At 40.0% G+C, this 17,077-nt stretch overlaps 1 protein-coding gene across 1 annotated transcript in view; it reads right to left on the bottom strand.

The window, feature by feature from the left end:
- Positions 1-17,077, bottom strand: part of LOC145776970 (formin-like protein 2) — a 35,060-nt gene that overhangs the window by 4,701 nt on the left and 13,282 nt on the right. Inside the window, exons 8-21 of the mRNA XM_082588226.1 lie at positions 15,680-15,790; positions 15,267-15,416; positions 14,536-14,637; positions 14,112-14,159; positions 9,711-9,851; positions 9,325-9,469; positions 7,240-7,406; positions 6,631-6,772; positions 5,908-6,113; positions 2,042-2,278; positions 1,590-1,719; positions 1,259-1,392; positions 675-842; positions 135-315 (exon numbers count right to left, since the gene is read on the bottom strand). Of these exons, the coding sequence (XP_082444352.1) occupies positions 135-315; positions 675-842; positions 1,259-1,392; positions 1,590-1,719; positions 2,042-2,278; positions 5,908-6,113; positions 6,631-6,772; positions 7,240-7,406; positions 9,325-9,469; positions 9,711-9,851; positions 14,112-14,159; positions 14,536-14,637; positions 15,267-15,416; positions 15,680-15,790 (2,062 nt within the window). The remainder of the gene's footprint in view (positions 1-134; positions 316-674; positions 843-1,258; positions 1,393-1,589; positions 1,720-2,041; positions 2,279-5,907; positions 6,114-6,630; positions 6,773-7,239; positions 7,407-9,324; positions 9,470-9,710; positions 9,852-14,111; positions 14,160-14,535; positions 14,638-15,266; positions 15,417-15,679; positions 15,791-17,077) is intronic.

Here is a 17,077-nt window from a genome sequence, read left to right as displayed (position 1 = left end):
TGCAGTACAAACTATTCCCAGTTATTCATCAAAAGAAGTGGATCCTACCAAGAGCCTGAAAATTAGGGTTCCGCTTTCTTGAAGATCATCTATACGCTCACTAGCGGCCAAGATGAATGGATTTATAAACTTACAATTGATGTTGTCTTCAATGGCCCCATCCTTGCTCTCCACCGCCCTCCTGTCCTTCCGTTTACCGCGCAATTCGTTGATCAACTTCTGCTCTCCGGTCTTCAGTTCATCTTTCATCTTCTTCCTCATGGCTTTCTCTTCTTTCTGCTCCATGGCTCTCCTCTCCTTCTCAGCTCGCTTTTCCTGAAGTAAACACCGATCATTAAATGACGTTGTTTGAAGCAGATCATAAATAGACAAACAAAACTCAACAACAACACGGTAGTAACATAACAAAAACAAAATAGCAAACGTTTTCGGCTGTACATCTAACCCTTATCAAGGATGTCACTGTAAAGCCTTTAAAAGATACTTATTTTATATTAAATACAAAACGCTAGAGAACATAGTCATATAGTATAACACAAAATGATAGTCTAAACGTATGAGATGTTGAAAACATTACAATTAAAAGACGTAGATACCTTAGCACAATGCATGGCAAAAAGAGTAAGTCAAATCGTTAATGATGACACAAAGTATGAAGACTGAGAGCGTATTACATCAGCAATTTTCCAGTCTTCCAAGTCTTTTTCCGCCTTCTGGAATCCCTTGATGAATCTGTCAATCATCGGGAAAAATGTTTCAGGGGGCATCGTCTTGGTGGTTTCCCCGAAATATTCCACAACCTTCTTGTAAGCTTCCTGGGCCGTCTCAGCGTCTTGGAAAACCTTAGAGATAATAAAATGATACGCGCCGTTGGTTTTGCACGAGTCACGTGAGCTTGTCAGGAGATTACCAGTGTAGTTGCCTAGCAACTAGCCCATCCCTGTGCAATAACGATTGCGGTTCAAGCACCAAGAATATCGTTAGGATTGTCTCGCCTATCAACTTCTTTGGGCAACTTGAAGCTGGTTATTCGACTTTAATTAACATAAATTCTCCTGTTTTTTTCATTGCATAAAGATTATTATCGTTGTATCATTAAAATTATTGTACAAATAAAGATGATTGTATCAAAACCAAAACATCTTGCAACCATAGAAAACCATTCTCTACCATAAAAACCATCCCAGCTGTAGTAAACCATTGCGAGCACAAAAACTTACCAAAGCACAAAAATGCATAAAAAACCACCCCATCATACCTTAGTAACCTTATCCTGGGATGCTTGCAAGAAGTCCCTGAGAACTGGATGCTGGTGAGTCTCATACTCCTCCCGCGTCAACGCCACACCGCGTTTGATGGCATGCACATCCGCAAGGATGTTGTCCAGTGATACTAGAATAATAACAATCATCATCATCATCATCATCAACGTGGAAACTGTAGATAGACTTGACTGCGTAATCTTATGTAGAATGATTCCTTTCCAAACCGGTTGCTTCCCAGATAACAAAATCAGTCATTTTTACATTGGTTCAACGTCTGCAGACGTTGAATCAATGTAAAAATGACGGATTTGCTGTTTGGGTTACCTTTGCTCGCTCTGTCCACGTATCTGAGCTCGTTATAGAAGTGCTGGATGTCGGGATAGTAGTTCTCGATGACGTTCACAATGTAGTGGAGCAGAGTTTGCTTCTTGTCCGTTGATTTCGTGTCGATCAGCTGCAGATGAAAATTTAACGTAATTTCAACGATCGCACAAATTATTATGACATTGATCGAGTGAGTCGTCGTAGCAGTCCCACCAAGTAACGGTTCACTGCCTGCAATTGATTGATCAAAGTTTTTTTTTTATTAAATAGACCACAAAGTTGCATTATTATCGTTAAAGTACAGTACGTTCAATGAAATATACTAAAAGAGAAAGAAGTTAATACTAAAGCAACACCTTGAATCATTTTCCACTTCCCTGCAGCGCACTTGGCAACCTTCATGACGCACCAGTTAATATTTAAATATTATTCAGTTTAAAGCAAAAACTCACAGTATCGAGACTCTGCAGCTTAAACCCGTACACGGCTCCTCTCTTCGCGCTGTTCATATAGTTGCCAAATGCGAGGATAACTTCTAGAACTTTCTTCAGGTGGCCTGATGACTTGATCGACATGGACGCCGCGATGATGGCAGCGATTTGCGGCGTCAATCCCATCACGCTGTCGTTGAAGTTACCGAGGAAGATCATTATGTTGAGCCGTTGCTGCAAACGCTCGACCCGACCGAACTGCGAGAAGAGGGAAGTTCTTGCGCATGAGGAGGATATTTCTCTAGTTTTATGTATATTGTTACTTTCTTCTTTATATTGGAAGAAACTTAATATTAAGATAGTTATTGCTATGAAGATGACTACTCAAGCCAGTGATTGTAAATATTTTTTGGAAAAAACTGAAAACTTATGGTAGGGGGGTGTGTTAATTGTCGATTCATACCATACGCTGCTAAAAATTTGTGGAGCAGTATCAAAATCTAGAATATTTATGAAAATTCGACATACGATCCCCCTAACCCCCATGTACATGCCCCCTGAACATAAGGTACCCTATTTTCAGAAAAATATGAGATGGTTGGCCTTTTCACCATTACACTTGCGTTTTGGTGGTATTTATTTTACTCATATGTGGCTTTTCAGAGTCTGTGTGTTCAAGTATGACATTAGAAAATTCCTAAGAATTTTCAATATGGCGGTATTTCAATATGGCGGCCAATATGGGGCTTGGAATGGGTACTTTTGTAAATTTTAACCAAACATAGTTGTGTGATATGTCGAATTATAAGTTTTCGAGGGCGTAGAATTCGAATTTGATCCCAAAAGTAGGCTTATTCTTTCCTGGCATGCGCAATGAATATACCTGAGTATTTATTTATGTTCATACTGATGAATTATACTTGTTATTTTGCATTGTGTTTTGCAATATCCTCAGGATATGCAGAGTATCGACAGATCGCGCCAGACGTCTGTCTTAGAAAAATCATACTTGGAAGAGAAAGCAGAGATAAGTGGCTCCTCCGAACAATCAGCTGAAGAAAACCGAAGCGAGTATGAAGTAAGTGATTCCGAGAAAGTTTTAAGAGGACACAGAAAGAAACGAAAGCTCAATTTTGGTCTCAGTATATCTGATGAACATGATGAAATGCCAGCGCAGTATCGCCACATCCGTTTAGGTGAACAAAAAGTGCGTCCAGAGATTTACGAGGCAATGGACAAATTAAAAAGCGTCAACCACATGTCAGAAACACAGGCGGCAGCGGCCGTTGTGACCATCGGCAATAAGGTTTTTGGTCGAAAATGGAAACTTCATAATGAGTCTCCCGATGAAATAGACAGAGATACGTTGCCTGATAAGCGCAACGTGAAACAGGTGGGGCGAAGTTTAGAAGCTTTGGCGTTAGATAAAATCGTAAAACAGATGATGGACAGCGATGAAAAATCTGCAGTTACGTACGCAGATGACGGATCAAAAAAGCAAGGAGCTGGGTCCTTCTCAGTTCAGAGTGTAACGGTAAATGGCATGTTTCGACCACTACCAACATTGCCAATTGCATCCGAGACTCGTGAAAACCTAGCGGAACTGAAGATTGCCGTATTAAATGTGTTATCAGCTGCTAGTTGAGTCAGCACCAAACTTCTGTTTGAAAAACTTGACTTCATTCTTACTGATCAGACTTCGCACAATCTAGAGGTAGAGAAACTTGTAGCTGAAAGACTTAAGACTGGGCACATCCCTGATCACCTCTTCTGTAATGTGCATCCAACATTGATGTTCAATAGAATAATCACGAGGTTATGGGCAGAGATAGAGAACGCTCTTGGAAAGGACAAAATCTATTCCAAATTCTTCGTTGAAGCAAGTAATACACATTCAAGTGTGACCGAGCAAGCACTCGATTGCATAACAAGGCTCGTAAACCACGACTTCAATCATAAGCCTTGGAACAGAGCAGTGGATTTTGATATCTTCATAGCGCCGAAAAAGAATCTTTCCGTATGTTTAAAAGATGAAAGATTTAATCGGTTGACACTCACTTGCGCTGTAGTTGTTCACCATCTTCAAGACGTGAATAGATTTCTACAAAAATTTGAGCAAGTAACAAACCAGCTCGCTTGTATTGTAAGATGTTTTCTAGAACTAGATTTCATGAGAGTAATGTACGTTGTAGGAGCACTGATTCAATTGCATCTGGTAGAACCTTTTTTATCCCTCATTAAGTATTCAAAGGGCAAAAACACTAGGGCAAAAACTACTAAGTATTCAAAGCTAACAGAAGCTTTCCAAACACTGAATAAAAACCTTCGTGAAACCGATGCTCAGGCTTTATTCAATCTCGAACAGCCTGCATTCGACTTCATTTCCCTGGAACGCTTCAACCAGAAGACACACGTCCTGAAGTGATTAAGGTTCTTACTATGTTATTACCAAAACTAGCGGATGGTTTCCAACGCCAGAAATGGGACATATTTGGATTTGGACTTTCAGATGAGGTATCGGAGATTGCTCTGTCAAGAATGGATTCGGAAAAACTAGAAAGTGCCCCTATACACAATCTGGATTCAAAACGGGCGGTAGGATTCATAAATTATGAACTCAAACAACGAGGCGCCAAGAACTTAAAGTGTGCGTCGACTGTTCAAGTAAAGGCCAAATCACAGGATTTGATAGAATCCAAATCTTCTGGTTCATTCCGACAATATGGCAACATTGCAAAGTTTACGATTCCCGTCGTAATGAAAGCCTGGGATGAGCAACAGAAGCATTTGCAACAACAGGGCCTCTCCGACAAAGAAATAGCTAATGTAGCACTTGATAAAAGACGAAATAATGATTTAAACGAACTGAAAAAAAGGCGGTCTTTTTACGAAGGACTCTGATGTGGATGAGATTTTAAATAGTAATATAACAGAGATTGAGAAACAAAAGCGGTTATACCTCGAGATCAGATACGCCCGTGACACTGCACTCTCAGTTTTAAAACAAAGTGATATTTTTCGTTTATTGAAAGACCATAAAAAGTTGCCATCTTCTGTTTATGGAGCCAATCTGAGAGCTTACCTGAGTAATTTGAGTTGCAAAGCGGATGTTACGATGACTGATTTAAATTCTGTTCTTGACGGCATGAATCTAACAAAGAGCTGAATACTGTGTTTTATACTCAATTACATATTCGTCATAAGTTTGAAAATATGTTGTTATCAGCTTATTTTTCGTTTGAGATAATCATGAATTCGTATTCTACGCCTCCGAAAACCTATAATTCGACATATTACATGACTATGTTTGGTTATACTTTACGAAAGTACCCATTCTAAGCGCCATTTTGGCCGCCATATTGGATTACCATTATATTGGATTTTTGGAGGTAATTTCTAATGCCATATTTGAACTCACAGACCCCGAAAACCCCTATAGGAGCACCATAAATACCGCCAAAATACACGTCGTTTGGTGAAAAGGCTTAAAAACTCATATTTTGGTGAATGTATGGATACCCCCTTTTCAGGGGGCATGTACATGGGGGTTAGCGTGGTCCAATATGATAATTGTTTTCATATTCCGGATTTGGATACTACTCCACATATTTTAAGCACCGTACCACGTTGCCATCGTGAAATTTGTCAAATAACACACCCCCCTACTTATGGCTACTTCATATTATGAACCCATGCCGCATCATGGGTTGGCAGGCATGAAATAATTCTACTGCTCTTACAAAAGTAAATCATGCTGAAGAACTGCAACACGGTATTTGTCTGGCTGAGAGAAAAAGGCAAGATAAATTTTGGGGCCATATAAGGACATGACGTCAGAAGCAATGCTTGTGACGTCACAAACAATTAAAAACCAGTTAATCACCCACCAGCCACATGAACTTGTCTTCTGCAGTCAAGTTGTCGAACGACTTCCCGCTCTTTTCGTAATCCTTGAACGCTTTGAGTTCGGTCTCGTTCGGAATGAATCGCGGCAGCATTTCCACATACTCCAGAGGCAGGGCTGCCAGATCGTAGCTATAGACAGCCTGGCAGATCTCATCAGTGTTTTTCCCTATCTTCCGAAGAGTGATGGCTGGAAAAGTGAAACTAGTTATTGCAACACTACTGTGACGTAACATAAAGCAATGTGGCTGGATGTCTTCTTTGGCAGATTGATGTTCTTTTTTTTGTTTTTATTAATAATCCCGGCATGTTTTTCAAATAGAATAATAAGCTTATTATTCTTTATAAATGAGCGTAACTGAAGATGATCTAGCTGCTAGCTGATCGACATCGATTTTTAGCTGTTTATGAATGAACAGACTCGTGTGAAAATAAATTTGATTGTTTTACAAGACATGTAACCGAGTCATTCATACCAAGCATTGTTGTGGGTTTGACACCCGAGATATTTCGTTTTATTGACTTTGTTCGACCATAACGTTTTATCAAGCAGGTATGTCTCTGTTCCTCATGGAAGAAGTGAAGTCTGCGTTTACATCTGCCTAACGAGACGTTAAAATAGAATGTTGCAGGATAGACGTTAAAAACCATCTCGTGGTTATTCAGCTGACCTTTAAGAATCATAAGTGTCGCGATCACAAACTTACAAAGATTCCTCGCCCGCGTCACGTCGATCAAGGATGTACCGCGCTTCTGTTGCGCCTCTACGATCTTGAGCATGCGCTGTCTGTCAGCCTCGCTGTCCTGCGCACGCGTCTTGAACGTTTCCTCGAATGCTTCCATGTCGAGCTGGAAAGGTTCAAATATCGAACTAATTACATGCACGACTTCAACTTCTGCTTTAACATGGAGGCAAAGGTTAGGCTACCTAGATATCCCGCTCACTAAATCTTTAAAAACTTTTTGAAATTATTTCTATTGTGGGCGGGCCCACACTTTCAGTAAAAATTAGTTCTAGGTTGAAAAAACTTTGAACATTCCGACATTACAGTCACATTCTTGGTTTAGTTTATCGCACTATTGGTCAACAACTTGTCATCGTGAGGGATTTGCAGTGTGCTTCGATATCGCGCAAAAAATCAAGCTGTTCGTCGTCTACACAAGGTCCATGAACATTTCCAATGATATTCTTAACTGCAGAATACGCGTACAGATCAAAAACTTCTTAATTACTCCACCTAAGTCAACTCACTCAACCCTACGGCCTACAATCGTTAAGTTTATCAAGGAAGCGTATCGATGTACAACATGCGCACCTCTTGCAAAACAGAATCGTCGTCGAGCTCGTTGAAGATGGTCCCAGCAACCTGGTTGGGCCGCAGGGCGCTCCAGTTGAGCACTGGGAGGCGGTATTTGGGCCGATGACGTGGTTTCGCCTTCAGTCCACTAGGTAGATTGGGGAAGTTCGGCACACCAGGCACACCTGAAACGCAATGATCATGTTAAGATAATGGAAATACAAGTTAATGTTATGTTATCATTTGAAGTGGCAATGACGGACCCTTTTTCTTCCCCGTTCTTTTAGAAACCATGCCCATTGCCCACCCTAACTTATAACATCAGAAACCTTGGATAGAGGTGAAATATGTTTTTAACAACCAGCTTAACCCGGCGGTTAACCAAGGTGGTCGGCGTGTGCCAAGACATGAAACGTCAATGCTTTTCTGAAGCGTGTAAAAGGAACGGAACAGTTTCTTATGTGGAGCTTCAAACAAATAAACAAATAAGACTTATAACATAGGCATTAGGCAATTAGGCATGTAATATCTTGTCTTGTGGTGCATCAAATGTTTAAAATACTTTGTTTTGAAAAAAAACTATGCGGAAAATTTTCAAAACCCGATGGCCAGTGAGTGTATTTGCGTCATTGCTTTAAGTCAGTGCTCTGCCATTTTGGATTCAATTCCGAAGTACTGAAACTATCTGGGAGGAGACGAAAGATGCTGCTCCTATGCCCGGGTAAAGAAGGAAGGTTGGCAAGAGAAAAGGCATCCCGACGTACAACTAAATCCCAATAAAATGACCATGTGGAAGCGTGACCGCCAGGATAATTGCACGGAATCATTTTTGATTGCTTGATGTTAAGTCTCGGGAATAGAAAATACGCCACAAAACCTTACATCACGTGATCGGGCGGGAGATTAGAAAAATAGAACTTGGTAATTTAGGAAAAGCCACAAACAAACCAACAAATCAGTCCATTTTTACATTGATTAACGTCGCACTGACTTGTTGGCATTGAAACAGTGAGGTGCAGTTACAATTATTGAGGTGCAGTTTGTAATGACTTCGTTATTTCAGAAGAAATAGAAGCAAAACCAAGCAATTATGAACTCTTGACACGCATGGAAAACAGACGTAGTGGGATGGAAAATAGACGCAGTGGGATGGTAAATAGACGTAGTAGGATGGTAAATAAACGTAATAGGATGGGAAATAGACGGAGCGGGATAGAAAATAGACGTAGTGGGATGGTGAATATATAACCCCAGATAACAAAATCAAGGGTTGGAGATTTTGTTAGATGAGGTGTGAAAACATTCAATTTTACCAAAATTCAACATAAAATTACGTTGAATTGATGTAAAACCAGTTAGAGAGTTAAAACGTTTGTGATGGTGACATGCTTGCACACACACGCATTGATGCTTACTTCTTTTTCCTTTCTTTCCTGTTAGATTGAAACGATGTTATCATAGTATATGTATGCCAAAGCATCAATAAATATGAAAAATGAGACAAACGAAGCGCACTGGCATGTAATTGGGGTGTTGTTGAACTGTGGCATAGTTAGAGGGAGAAACGATGGAACACACCTGTCCTCAGGCGCATTTTTGAAATAAAAAATCAAAATACCCCTCAAAATATCATCCTTTATAAAGCACACAACATCAGGGGGGAAACGTGTTATTGGCATTGGAAACCCTCACTATCCCGCTGTTGTTTGAGGTATGGCTGCACTGGAGTGTCATGAATCAAACACGTAAAGAGTGACCACTCACTGCAGCTGTATTCGTTACAAACAAAAACCAGCCTTTTTAAGTTGAGGTTACCAATTATGTTTCATCATTGGCATTCAGGAATTATGTCACCAAAGTTCAGGAGTGCCAATCTTTTCAAGTTTATGAAATGAAGCCCATCAGAGTATGGGAGTTCAGCCAATGTATCTTATGAGATGATCGTGACGTGGTCGAACTTTGACGCCAATCTGACGTCATATCTGATGACGTGATGGCACGTATGTCTGTTAATCTGACGCCGTGTAAGATGATCAGAAGATGTGTCATCGTCAGATCGGCGTCAATTTCAATTTCACATTTTTAAGGTTCTGTCAAACTCACCAAGAGGTGGAGGTGGAGGAACAGATCCTGGTGCCGGTGGAGGAGGTGGTGGAGGTGGAGGATTGGGAGCACTTGCAGTCAGGCCTCCCGATGAAAGTGGAGGAGCAGAGGGTGCAGAAGATGCCGCAGTGGTGTTATCCACACTCTGTGATGTCATAATGTCAGTGCTTGGCTAACAATGATTTCAGTGATCACTTTAATGCATGGCCTCGCTTCAATATCATCGGAAAAATTCCAAACTATCTTTATTCAACCGAATCTAACATAATTACAATCTCATACAACGTTGTCGAATCATTTCAACGAAAACATTGCCACCATCTTGCTTTATTTAAAACGTAGAAAAATATTGGTGGAAAGTAATGATTTTGTCGAAAAATACTTACCTTTGTTTTAACTTTAATTCCACTGAGATTACCAGAGATGTCCCCGTTGGGTAAGTCAGCGAGGGGTGGAAGGGGTTTGAAGGGAATGCCCCCGGCCCCGGGGGGAGGCTGGCTATTCGACTGTAGTGACTGCACTGTGGCCTGGTTTAAAAAAAAATTATGTGAGAAACTCAAAGTTGAGGGTTAGTTTAATTGATGCAACGTCAAATGACATTGAAACGATCAAAGTAAGGCATCACAACAAATCCCATCAGTGGGGTAGGTTGAACCGTCCGTCATGCTGGTTCAAAAGCAAAACTACAAGCTAGAGAGCACACCAGAAGAATGAGAAACAGACGGGGAACTGAGTGATTTTCAAGTCCAAGGATTCCATGCGACATTGACAACGTGAGCACCAGAGGCCAGAGAGTTTGTGTAATTGTGTAGGAATAGATTTTAGTCAGTTTGAAACATAGCTCGAACAGAAAGCGCTATTGCATAGAAAGCGACAACAAACCAAGCTGATATCATAAATTGGTTATCAAGATATATAAGCTGATATCATAAAACGTTTGATCATAAATTGGTAAGAAACATCACAAGGCAAGCCCAGTGTCGAGCGGATTACGGTTGAAAGTGCAACAATAAAGTTACATGCACATTGCCAAATCATCATGCATTTACTAAAAGCAATTATCGGTATTTTAACGTTACAGAACAGTGAGTCAACGTTGAAACAACATAGTTTTCCAACACAGTCAGCGACCTTAGAATCAGAGTCATGATCTTCCCAAATGGTTGGAAGATCTGAATTTAATTTTTGTTTCAGAGATGCATCCGATAAAGAATTTCGACGGAGAGTAGTTGGCGGCTGACCAATAGATGGCAGTAGAGGTTGGCCATGTTCCCATGCATGATTGGATGAAGGAGGGAGTTCGCTGATCCAATCCTCCTCACTTTGTTGATCAAATATCGTGCTCATCTTCCCAGAAAACCGCTGTTGCAACTCCGTTCCCAGTTTTTTAAGGTCTGATCCTTTAACATTGGTGTGCTTGGTGGAGACGGTATCATTGCCGACGTCAGGTAAGACCTGGTAACTGCCGAATCCTAGATTGTTGGCATTGGAAAAGATATCATCACTATTTGATGCCGTCTCACTGCTCAACTCGTCAGAGGTGAACGGGTTGGTCGACGTGCTGGAAACTCGCATAGGGATTTCTCTCTCAGGTGGGTAAGCATGAGGGAATGGGGCCTGGTAGGAATGCATGAACCCATCCGGATCAGGAGGCATGGAGAGACCGTGCAGGAAACTAAATTCAGGGTCAATGGCGAAGGAGTTATCGATACCAGTGTAAGAAGAAGCACCTCTGTAAGTCGCACGCCCGGAAATAATCTTGTTAGATAAGTTGCTATTGGCCACGTGTCCATTCGCATTGGCGCCGAATGAACTTCTTTGTGGAGCAGAAAGATCCAAGCCACGGGGTGTGTGCTTCCAATGGAAGGGGTGGTTGGAGGAGTACTCATGATACGGAGGCTCGTTGTTTATACCTCCATCATCGGTGATGTGGTGTGATGACATCACCGGTGATGACTTCGAAGAGTCACTGGCACTCTGCAGCCACCTATCCGGTTGCAGGAGCATCACTCTCTCCTCCTGCTCTCGCATCAGCACGTCATCGTAAGGCACAGGGTTACTGTCATGCCACATGCTCGCGGGAAAACAAAAGTCACTGGTGTCATCGCTGACGTCACCGCCGCCAAACTTATCCATGTCACCGAAAATCGCGTCACTGTCTTCGCCATCATCCGACTTAGAATGCGTGAAAAAACAATATTCCATTAAATTTCAAAGGATATGCACTGTACAAACAATCACAGATGAACAGAATCAGGATCGCTTTGTATGCAACCGTCCAGACATAGGTGACCGATCAAAAGTTTAGTAAGTTTCACATGTTAAAAACCATATCTTTGCCTACAAAACTTCGAGTTCGGTCTTGATCGGCATTACAGACTTCGATCTCGTCCTGAGAACGAAAACTGATGCAAGGTCAACCACCACCATAGACCAGCCAACATATTAAAATCATTGTTAGATCGACAAACTACTGCTACCGTATTGTCAACAAGACCAACAGGACAATTTTATCCCTGGACTGTTCAATCTCTTGCATATGAAAATCCGTTAATATTTCACCTAACATTTTTTCGAAATGAAGCAATCCAAGGGTAAAACAAACAGTAATTGATATTTTTACGAAAGTTCTATTGCAAAACTGTCTTGAATTGAATCAAGAACTAACCCTGCCAGAAATACCAATCATTTTACATTGCTTCAATGTCGCTAAAACGTATGAGCGGGCACTTTTGAAAATTGGGATAGAAAGAAGCAAAAGCAAGCATGCACAAAGTGAGCTAGAAGCAAATTAGATGCAAAACCGTCTTCACTCGTTGAAAGGCGTTATGAAGGCGGGCAGGTTAAACAAAATAAATCGCGTAGAAAGTAAACCATTAAATAGAGACCAGAGTGCATTAAATTGGTATAAAAGCTGACGCTTTGAAGAAAAGAAAAACTTATTTCCAGAGCTAAGGTGATCGTTATCGGTAGGAACTACAGCAACATTGATTAATAAGAAATATTTTGTAATTTCGTTTCGCACACTCTACAGAAAGCTTGCTAGATATTATTACAATAATATTCGCACTTCGCCTTCTGCAGTAAGAATTAGTTCTAACACATGGCGTCATACACGGTCAGCCAATGAGCGTCTTGGAAAAAGTACCGGTACAGAAAAGTATTAGTTTTGAGCCTTTTTAGAAAGCGAACTTACTAATGCTGATGTTCTATGAAATATGATGTTGATATTTTGCTATGTCTTCAATCACCGACGTGCAATGATCCCAGACAGCAAATCAGTCGTTTTTTACATTGATTCAGCGTCTGCAGGCGTTGAATCAATGTAAAAAACGACTGATTTACTATCTGGAATGAATATCAAGCTCTTGTTCTACAAGGTGAACAAAAAGTTCTCGGACTAACTTATAATGGATTTATAGAACATAAATACAATTTAACCAAAAAGGTTAAATTTTCACAATGAGAGCTTACAATACTAGGAATAAATTTCTTTATATATTTCCAATGTGGCCGCCCTTCACTTGGATAACTCTCTCAATTCTTTGTCGGAAGTTTTCGACCGAGGCACGTAGTTCATCCTGGGTTATTTTTGCCCATTCCCACAAGAGTGATTGCTTCAGAGCATCAACACTTGGGTGAGCAACGAAACAGGCCTTTGCCTCCAATAACGACCACACTCAAAAGTCCATGGGATTCAAATTAGGCGATGATGGAGGCCATATTTCCTTGCTCCAGAATCTTGGAAGTTGACTTGTGCACCAGTCCTGAGTCTTTCTTAAGGTGTGGGATGGTGCACTATCTTTTTGACGGCGGTAAACCGTTCTCACAGAATCTTTAATATCTGCTGAAGACTTTACATGAATTCTATCATTCTGATTATTGAACTGAGCTTCAATTGTGAAGAGTTTTCGTCTGAAAAAGTGATCTCTCGCCTTGCCAATTGCCATGCTCACCTTCAGTTCTTCAAGAATTTGTGCTCTTTTAAGTCTCTTTTGCTTTTGGAGAGGTGTAAAAAACTGCCGTTTTCTCATCTTGTAAGGAGACAACTGAAGATCCTATTCCACAATGATTCTCATTGAAGTGTTGCTCACTAACAATTGACGGATGCATCTGTTTGGGTTTCTATTCAACCTTTCTCGGACAGCCTTAACCACTTTCTTTGTTCAAGCAGTATGAGGTCTTCCACTTCTATGGCGATCTTCAGATGTACCAAGTTCCTTAAATCTATTCACAACATGGTAAACGGTGGACTTGGCAACTTTTAAGAGCTTAATGATCTCAGAGTTGGTTTTATTCGTGCGATGGAGCTGAATGATGGCTTCTCTTTGCCTCATTTTGGACCTTACAATTAATGCTTACAATTGGACCCAAATTTTAGAGAGTTTCAAGATATTTAATGTATTAAAAGGCATATAAGTGATATTCAACATGTTTAATCATAAAATGAAAAAAATTCCAAGGACTTTCTGTTCACCCTGTACCTATAAAGTGCGCGAGCAATTAAGAAATCCGCTAATTATGGATGCAATACAAGCGAGAAAATTAGACAAGGAAATTAGACAAGGAAATTAGCCCTTGTTGCATCAATTCTAAACCTACGTTAAACATCATGCGCAAAGGGGAAGGGACACTTAGCAAGAAAACAGTCCTTTGGTAAATTGATCCAACGTCTGCACTCTGCAAACGTTAAATCAATGTAAAAAAGGACTGGTTTAGTGACTGAGCTCAGAAAATGCTAGAAAGCAGTGGTGATTACTGCCGTGGCCGCATAGCAGGCAACTTACATTTGACGAGTTTGTTTTGCTACCAGAATAACCGCCACCTCTTCCTGACTGTTGGAAACCAATTGTTGTTAAATAATATAACGCATATTTATTTATTCAAATACGTTGAAACGACGTAAAATAAACCATGTTCTATCATCTATCAAGAGATCAGCAAACCACCAATGATTGGGCATAAAAAAGTTATTGAGTGCGACATACAGGTCGTAAGTGTGCGTTTCGTACATATAAACTGTATACCACAGAGACAGGCCAATATCAACAGAAACGTAAAATAAAAACAGGTTTTACTTTCACCTAAATTTTTCCTTATGGGATTACTGACTGACAGAGCTACAAACCATCTTTATAATGAGCAATGAGCATTTAAAGTAGAAAATATTGAGTTTTTATCAAATTGGTTGATTACAAAAGTACAACATACCTTCAATGAAGAAAGCTCAGAAATATTGGAGGAAAGTTGTTTTTCTAGTTGCACGATTTTAGTCATATTCTCATACTCTTGTTCTTGGAACTTCTCATTCAGCTACAACAAAACAGGAAATCAGAAAATGTAAAATAATTCTATTCCTTGGAGGAAATATAATTTCGCTCTTGATCTAGACTCCATTAAAGAGCAAACTAACCTTTAAGATGTGCTGGAAGCAAATCAATTCAAACAACCTTTTGATAAAGTCAAAACTCTGGCTCAAATATACTGTATTATATATATATACAAGAGGTTGTCTTAATTCTTTTGTGCGATTTTTTATATTTAATAAGTGTATACGTAGCTGAAGACAAACTGGGAGGACATAACTTAAGGACAGGCACTATCTCATTCTAGCAAACAAGACGTATAAAGTGATTTCAATTAAAAATCTTAACGGTAAGATCCTCTTGAGAAGCACCTCATGAGAGAACGAGTGGATCTAAAAGATAATCAGACACTATTTGCAGGAGGAATCTTTTATCAAATGAATCATGTAAATTGTACATCCAAAAACGTCATCTCCGCCATAAAGATTAACAGTCTAAATTCTGGCTCCAGTGGTTATATAACATGTACTTTAAAGCGAACGATAAAATATTTGAAACATCAACTCCAATCGTTTCATCCCATATTTTAATTGGTCACTCCATTGATGTTGGTGCAAAAAACAACAATATACTAACATCGAGTAACTGATCTTCCAAATGTTCGACGCGCTCCATAGCTGTGATTTTAATTTCAGAATCCTCGAGCAAAGTGGACACATCGAACATATTGTCGAGATAAGCCTGAATCTGAACCTTTAATCGGTCGCTTTCCGTGTCTCTTAGACTCTACAGAAAAACATTTCGATGTTGAGGACTTGTCGTGTCTATCATTCAACAAAATAATTCATTTTACTTACAAAATTCAACGTCTCTTGGCGTACAATGAACGCAAAAAGGAATGCTTGTCTTAACTGGAGTATCCAGCCATAGATGCAATGACTTTGATAAACATTTCTGCAGTGACTACACAACGTCAGACGCAACTACTTGACGTAAAGCGAAAACTTTGTCAACGATTGTGAATTCAATTTGTCACGTGAATTACTCACCTCTAGAAAATTGTCTAGACCCAGCAAAGTAAACTCGTGCTGCAGATGGACGCGGAAATTCATGTCCTCCACAGAATGGACCACAATGTTGACAAACTGCATGCAGGATACCTGGAACCGCCCAAGAATGGGAATAGCTCGTTAGTGTGGTATCAACCAAATTTAGAAAACTTGATGGAGGAAGAAGTGGGTGACCTTCACATGTGTATGAATGTATATTACTGTCATTAGATGAATCAAGTTAATCGCATACTTCGTTTTAACGCATGAAGATTGCAAATCTCCAAGACGTAGCCAAACTTTTGAGTATTTGGTTTTTTAATGTCGTATCCTAGCTTACGACCAGCAGTTGAAGATTTAAATTAAGTGGACGGGAAGGCAAGGAAGCCAATCCGTGTCCACGTTTGGCATGTCATTAAGTGGCTTGCCAAAAACACAGCCGCATGCTCTCGAGTGGTGTTGTCCATATTGAGCTACAACCTATGTCGGCTGCATAGCAAAGTGATGAGAGTCCTGTTTGGACATTTGAAAGCGAATCGGCTCGACACCGCTCAAAAGCATGTGGCATTGTGGCTATGTCTTTGGCAAGATACATAAAGCCATGACTGAAGGTGGAGAAGGAGTTTGGCTTCCTTGCAATCCCGTTCACTTAATCTAGGTCTTCAACCACCAGGTGTAGAGAGAAGTTCTTTTATTTGCATCAACAGCACATGTGGAAAAAACAATACAAGATTACAATGTGAACTAGGTTGTTTTAATGTTTGCTGACGATGATGGGAGTGGCAGAAGGACCGAACTGGTCATCAAGTCTGCCACACCCGTGTGGTGTCATAGCTTATTTGACATGGAACGGTGTCGGAGTTGAACGCAAATATATATTGTATACATTACAAAATAAAAAACAATACACACACGAAATTTAACAGTACAATATAAAACAGGAATACAAGAAGCGATGCAGAAATACAAAATGGCATAGGCTATACATACAACACAGCATAGGCTACTGGTAAGGAAAAAGCGAATATACAGTAATTAGCGAGATACGGTGAGAATAAGTAAAAACAGTTTGATGGCACTATATCAGTTACTTAATTTATACCCAGACATTAAGTGCAGTTTTAATTTTTTAGAAAACATACTAATTGTTTGAATTTTTCTTAGCTGTTCCGGTAATTTGTTCCAAGTGTTTGTTCCAAGAAATTTAATTGAGCGTTGACCAAGCTTTGTATGCATTCTTGGTTTAAAAAGTATATCTTTCTTAGCACCTCTGGTATTATAGTTATGAGTTTCATTACAAGGACGAAAGTACTCAGAAAAAATTGCTGGTAGATGTCCTTTATTGCTTTTATAAACAAACTTACATACTTCTATTAAAAACATGTCTTCGACTTGTAG

This window comes from Aplidium turbinatum, chromosome 9 (genome assembly GCF_918807975.1).
Source record: "Aplidium turbinatum chromosome 9, kaAplTurb1.1, whole genome shotgun sequence".
NCBI lineage: Eukaryota > Metazoa > Chordata > Ascidiacea > Aplousobranchia > Polyclinidae > Aplidium > Aplidium turbinatum.
The sequence above is the reverse complement of the archived record's forward strand: the minus strand, read 5'-3'. Positions and strand labels throughout refer to the sequence as shown.